The following is a 6,986-nucleotide window of genomic DNA, read 5'->3' on the forward strand; positions in this document are numbered from 1 at the left end:
GACCACAACAGTGGAAAACACTGGTAAATCGAAATGATCCACCACATGAAAATACAGATGCAAATCGACACGCAAGTAAATCATGCGAAATACCGACACAAGTGTGGGCTTTGTGAGAGGAACATGCGAATTGCAAGTCCACCGTGTGGGGCCCCCCAAGAGATGACAACGACAGTTTATCAATAGAGTTGGCCAAGCGAGACCGATCTCTTATTCATTGATACCAGAGCCTATAATTTGCTTGGTCGGCCATCTGATGTTGTTAATCGCTTGCAAAAAATCCCCAGTTTTTTGTTTGAGCAACCACACATGAATTTTGCGATCTGACCCCCCTTTGTGGTATGCTGACAAGGCAGGATAACTGGGAGAAATTTACTTTTTCAACTCAACCCCAACCAACAGCAGGCAGCAGTCTTCGGATCTGAACTGAACTAGTAGATTTTTAAGCCTGTTGGTTTTCCAAATCGGGCAGTTTAGGGATAGAACCTTCGACAAAACATAAAAAAATAACACAGAAGGGAAATAGTCAGCAGTTGCACCTAATGCCCGATTATGTGAGCTTACTTACCAATTTCCCGGAAGTTCGCTAGTTGCTGAAAGCAGGTGATGAGAGAGCAGGAACCAGATACCCCATGGCACTTGCAAGAGACTTTCGATTTTTTGATGACCGCCTGAAATTGAAAAAAACAAATAATTACTTATACTCAGGAAAACACATGATAAAACTGTTGATAAGAGCATGATTGTCAATTTGGCCCTCCCATTATTTACTTTCCTCTATATTTCTTGCACTTTTCAGTTCTGATCTTTGTGTTTCCATTTTTCACTCGATTTCTTATTGCTTTCTTTGTTTTATGGAATATTTCTTAAATTAGATGCCGCTTCTCTCTGTTTTTATAAAGGAACTTTCCTGTTATAGGTTTTAATATTCTTTCCAATTTCTCCCCTTCCTGAAACTACTTTGCCCCTCCTTTAACAGAGTATTTTATTTGCTTCTATTGTCTTCTAAATATATCTTCTATTCCCTATTCCCCCTTTGTAGGTGCTATGATTATGCTTATGACTCTAGGGACTGTCTTCTTTTGTAGATTCCTCCCTTTTAATCCCGTAATTTTCAATTACGCTTGTTTGCTCAATTTATTCATTTTTCATTCATGATACATTAGGTATGTAGTTGCTTTAGTTCTGCCTCTATCTCTCCATAACTCCATTTTCATGCTTCATACTCATGTTGCACCTGTGTTCTATAAGTTAATCTTCAGTTTTGTTAGGTTGTAGGTGATGTTCAGTTCTGGTCGTATTTCCATTTATATTCCTCCATTTTTCGTCCACCTTGAAAAACTTGACGATTTCATATGAAAGAAAGTTTTATTCTCCGATTTTTAAATTTTTTTGCAAAAACTGTCGGTTTCCTTGTGCCCATTTACAGGCTTTTTCAGGAATAGTTTAATGCTAGCAATCTACTGGAAAACGCCGCAGAATTTAGTTTTGTTTTAGTTTCATTTTCAGAGATTTGCTAAAATTTGCGAAAGTCAAATAGAGATTTTAGCAAAAGTTGTCCATTTTTGCCACGTATGTTAAGCTTTTTCACGTGCATTTTGAATTTTGGAAATGGACTAAAAATTGTATTCGGAGATTTATTGAAAATTTTCGAAATTCAAGTAGAGTTTGTAGCAAAAGTTGTCGGTTTTTCACCACGCATTTGAAGCTTTTTTACGAGCCGTTTTGACTTTTGGAAATGGGCTAAGAACTCGGCGAGTTCTACGCAAAAAAAACGATATTTGGTAAAATTTTCTGAATTCAAAGGCCACTTTTTTGAAAAATTGATCGGTTTCCTTGTGTCGACTTAAGACGCCTTTTTCATGAAGTTTTAGAATTTAAAAACTGGGTGATGATGAAAAACTGAAAAAACGTTCTGAATTTAGTGTCAGTTTCATCTTCGCAGATTTATTGAAATTTTCGAAAGTCAAGTTGAGTGTTCAGCGAAAGTTGCCGTTTTTTGCGAAGAATTTTAAGCTTTTTTACGTGCGTTTTGAACTTCGGAATGGCCTAAAACTCGCGGAGTTCTGCGCAAAAAACAGGCAAAACACTTCAGGATTTTACACTAAAGTTTAATTAACCGATCCTTGCCTCTTTTTTGCAAAAATTTGTTCGATTTTATTGTGTTGACTTAAACGAGCATTTTCATGAGCTTTTTGAAGTTTAAAAATCCACCAAAAAACCGGCGGCTTCTTCCTAAAAAAAACTGGCAAAACGCTCAGAATTTTGTGTCTAAGTTTCATCTTCGTAAATTTGTTGAAATTTGCGAAGGTCAAGTTTTTTGCGAAAAATTTTAATATTTTTTTCGTGCTTTTTAAATTTTGGAAATTGACTAAAAATTCGCGCAGTTCTAGGCAAAAAAACTGTGAAACTGCCTCAGAATTTTGGGTCTAAATTTAATTTTCAGAGATTTATTAAACTTTTCAAAACTCAAGTAGGGTTTTTAGCAAAGTTGTAGGTTTTTTGACGGGCATTTTTGCGTGCGTTTTGACTTTTGGAACTGGGCTGAAAACTGGCCGAGTTATACGCAAAAAACTGGCAAAACACGTAGTAAAATTGTCTAAATTCAAATGCCGCTTTCTTGCAAAAATTGATCGTTTTCTTGTGTCGACCTTTTCATGCGCTTTTAAAATTTTAGAAATCGACTGAATATCTAGTGTGTTCTGCGCAAAAAACAGGCAAAACACTTCAGGATTTTACACTAAAGTTTAATTAACCGATCCTTGCCTCTTTTTTGCAAAAATTTGTTCGATTTTATTGTGTTGACTTAAACGAGAATTTTCATGAGCTTTTTGAAGTTTAAAAATCCACCAAAAAACCGGTGGCTTCTTCCTAAAAAAAACTGGCAAAACGCTCAGAATTTTGTGTCTAAGTTTCATCTTCGGAAATTTGTTGCAATTTGCGAAGGTCAAGTTTTTTGCGAGAAATTTTAATATTTTTTTCGTGCTTTTTAAATTTTGGAAATTGACTAAAAATTCGCGGAGTTCTAGGCAAAAAAAACTGTGAAACTGCCTCAGAATTTTGCGTCTAAATTTAATTTTCAGAGATTTATTAAACTTCTCAAAACTCAAGTAGGGTTTTTAGCAAAGTTGTAGGTTTTTTGACGGGCATTTTTGCGTGCGTTTTGACTTTTGGAACTGGGCTGAAAACTGGCCGAGTTCTACGCAAAAAACTGGCAAAACACTTAGTAAAATTGTCTAAATTCAAATGCCGCTTTCTTGCAAAAATTGATCGTTTTCTTGTGTCGACTTTTTCATGCGCTTTTAAAATTTTAGAAATCGACTGAATATCTAGTGTGTTCTTCGCAAAAAACTGGCAAAACACTGAGAATTTTGTGACTAAATTGCATAATATTCGGAGATTTATTGACATTTTCCAAAGTCAAGTGCACGTTTTAGCAAAACTTGTCGGTTTTTTACCGCAGATTAGAGGCCTTTTGCGTGGTTCACGTTCGCGGTTTTGATGTTGCTTCGTTCAACATATCCTGAACTTTTGATGTCTCACTTTGTTTTAATTCATGGAGTTTCTTACTCAGTCTCATTTTTGTCATTTTGTGTGATTTTTTTCGCTCTTACTGCTGCAATTTGGACTCTTGCGCTTCTACGGATCGACCGACTTTTACTATTATCTACCGGTTGTTCCAAAATTTTTCCAAGACTTTTTTCTTTGCGATTTTACAACTTCACTACTATACATTCTCCCAGAATGGATTCTGGGTCATTTTCAAACATTAACAATTTTTTTTTGATTAACACCCCACAATTTCTTGCCACCCTGTATATAAAATTTATTATGGTCTATAGCTCTAGTTGGAAATAAATAAATCATAATTAGTCACAATGATAAGTTCCCACCATAAACTGAACGTGTAATAACTTCGTTAAATGTCCCGAGAAGGAACGACCGAATCAAAAGCGCAGAGAAACAGCTTAGGTTTTATTTCTAAAAAAAAAACTTCACTCGTAACGAGGCGATTCCCTTAAAAGTACTTATAAAAGACCATAGATTGACATTTAATGTTTCTTGGTACGTCAAGTTGTAGGAGTCGGGATGTGTTCGTGCAATGCATAAGAAATCGGCTAATGGTCTTACCACATATCTGATCTTTGCTCAAATTTATGGGATAATAAAAGATGTGGCTAAAGGTCGTTTTAACACCTTGAGGAAAATGCGGTTTATGGCACCTTAAGTGCCATATTTGCGCCGAAGACCCTTTGGCTCGTGAGGATTTACTTCGTTTCGGAAAGAAATGTTTACTTTATATGCCTGAGCTCGTACAACTGGTTCAGATTTCTGCACTTTACCCAATAAAGTCTTAACGATCCTCCAGGTCAGTGGGGTGCCATCATACAAACCAAATAGGCATTTACGATGAAGCGTGCTTCTAATGGGCGGCTTTAATTAGATAAAGTTTTTTCGCAAATGCGCTTTTTATGAAAAAAAACCGATCACGTCCGTATGTTTACGGTGTCTGTTGCAACAGGCCTTTACTGTTGTTTCAAATCATCCGCATCAACATGTAAAATTTCGATGGAACGCGATAATAATGTATATCTTGTGCAAATCCATCACACCGGTAAATTACTATCTTATTAATGCAACTTAATAGTTCCATGTGAATACATGTAATCTATGGCTCTTGCAACATTAGACATATGTACGTGGTGATTTATCTAATGTAAATGTTGCTAACACCTTTACACTTCGGGGTCAGATTGACTTTGTAATCGAGGCGAACATTTTTTTGAAATGCGGGCCCGAGTGCACTTAAGAATATCAAAAGTCCGGGAATCCAACGCGTTACGTGTGCCAATCTGCGACTGCGTGCACATTTAGTCAGTGCACTAGACATTTACGTTCGGTTTGCGTTATTTCTATCGAGCCAAAAGCGCAAAATAGTGTGCAATAATTGAACATAGTCAATGTCCAAATTTATCGCCTCGATTTTTTTAGAAGTATTAAATCTGGCGTTGCCGCAGTCCACTCTTAGATAATCGTGAATTAACTGTAAATAATTTAGTGGTAAAACAATATGGCTGGTAAGGTACTCATTTGTTTAAACACGAAATATTAATTTGCCTGTCCATAGCATGCATCAGATCATGTTTACTTAACGCTACAGGGAACGCAAATGAAAACCCAGCATTCACTTATTTGAAACCCGTTCAGTGTGATTGACAGCTTTATAAAATTTCAATTCTTCCTCTTGGTTCTCTTATTGCACACGATCACTGAAGTGTGATTATCAGGCTGCTTGATAATCCGCGTAGTCAGCTGAAACTGATTTGATTGGCTGATTTGCTGTGCGAGGAAAATATTTAGATAATTGTTTCAGTCCGACATTAAAATGGCCCAATTATTGGCAATTAATTGATTTTCCTTGACTTGATTTAGTTGAAACAGTCACTAGAGCATAATAGCAATCGGCATTTGCGGTACAAAAGCAATTAAAGACCATTATTTATACAGTTTTATGCAGATTTATTTAAAAGTTTTTCAAACGGCATCCTTTAGATATGAAAGTTTATTAATGGATGAGGATGGAGAGGTGGCTCTGAAGATGCTAGTCGTTCGTGTTAGTGAAACGTCTGAATTAAGTTCAAAATTGTTTATTCAGTTCAGCTCCAATATTCTCCAATCGAAGTTTGCAATAAAATTGTTAACGCTGTTCAAGGCCCTTTAATAACTTTGACACCCTTGAGAAATATTCAAAAATACAGTTGATGAGTTTGCAACATTAGCTTTTTAATGTTCTTCATATGATGACTTACCCTTCGTCCAGCCTCATTATTGTGAATGTTCATTAGGGAGCGTCCCTGTTCTCTGGTACCCCTTTTGAATTTTCGCTCCTTTTCCCGAACATCGACAAAATTCTGCGTGAATCTGCAACAAAAGTACCATTTTCCAATCTACAAAGTTATTTTCGACTTGTTTTTTCCAAAGCTGCAAAACATTGATTTGCCGATACAGCAAATTGTCGTCCCGATTTGAAATTATCGTTCCAATCACATCCTCATTTTGAAATTACACCTGAGATCCAGCAGGCACATCCGGCCGTTAATCGGTTTTCATATTCGCATTGAGAGCCATTTGAAATTTATTTCTTTGGTGCAATTGATTAAACGAGGTTTGCTTAAAAAATCGGCTGGCATTCACGCAAGATATTCATTTGATAAGTGGCCAACAGCAAGGTAAAGAGCCCAGGTGTTTGTGATTAGAATTGGAAGAATGCACTAACTGGGACGCCCTTAAAATGTGCCTGGAAGTTACGAGTGCAGAATGAGAAATGTTAATTAATTAAACTGCAATTTGAGGCTTGGCAGAGGAAAGTTCAGAAACAGCTGAAACAGTGTGGTTGTTTAAATACTTTTAAGTCCAATTAAATGAGCAGCATTGCTTGCATTCCGCATGCTTCTCCAGGTTGAACTGACCGCAAAGAATCTCTTCAACTGTCAGAATCCGGACGTTTTTCCGGAGCTTTTGGCCAATTAATCATTTCGCAATTAGTCCAATTAGGCGAAATATCAACTATTTTAATTGGGCCAACAAAACAACTGAGGCTCGGCCAAACACGGGAATTTGTCGGACAAAACGACATTTGCATTATTTATTTACGTTTATGTGTAAACGCGAAAAAAATGACATAAAAGAAAGCAACCTGGATGCAGAAACTCGTAAATTGAAATAGCATAGTTTCGGCTGACCTTTAAGCAATGTGAATGTGTATTATTGCGTACATGAATTAAAGAAATTGAGAAGGAAAAGTTCAATTTAATTTACGTTCGGTTGATCGGTGATTTACTACCGAATTAGCTTCTCTTTGGTGAAAAAATGAAAAAAAATATGAAAAAATAAGTGTCTGATATTCAAATTTCGCTTTCTGGATCAAAACTACTCGAATTTCCTCACTCACGTTGTTACGACTGAATCGACTTTTCAATTCTCTA

General features: G+C 36.4%; 1 protein-coding gene across 1 annotated transcript in view; it reads right to left on the bottom strand.

Annotated features, from left to right (window-relative positions):
• LOC109536340 (protein Wnt-5b) overlaps window positions 1-6,986 on the bottom strand; it is a 48,047-nt gene that overhangs the window by 8,875 nt on the left and 32,186 nt on the right. The window contains exons 5-6 of the mRNA XM_019902515.2: window positions 5,811-5,922; window positions 569-671 (exon numbers count right to left, since the gene is read on the bottom strand). Coding sequence (XP_019758074.1) covers window positions 569-671; window positions 5,811-5,922 — 215 coding nt within the window. The remainder of the gene's footprint in view (window positions 1-568; window positions 672-5,810; window positions 5,923-6,986) is intronic.

This window comes from Dendroctonus ponderosae, unplaced genomic scaffold, assembly GCF_020466585.1.
Source record: "Dendroctonus ponderosae isolate FM_Combo_2020 unplaced genomic scaffold, Dpon_F_20191213v2 Dpon_F_20191213_6, whole genome shotgun sequence".
NCBI lineage: Eukaryota > Metazoa > Arthropoda > Insecta > Coleoptera > Curculionidae > Dendroctonus > Dendroctonus ponderosae.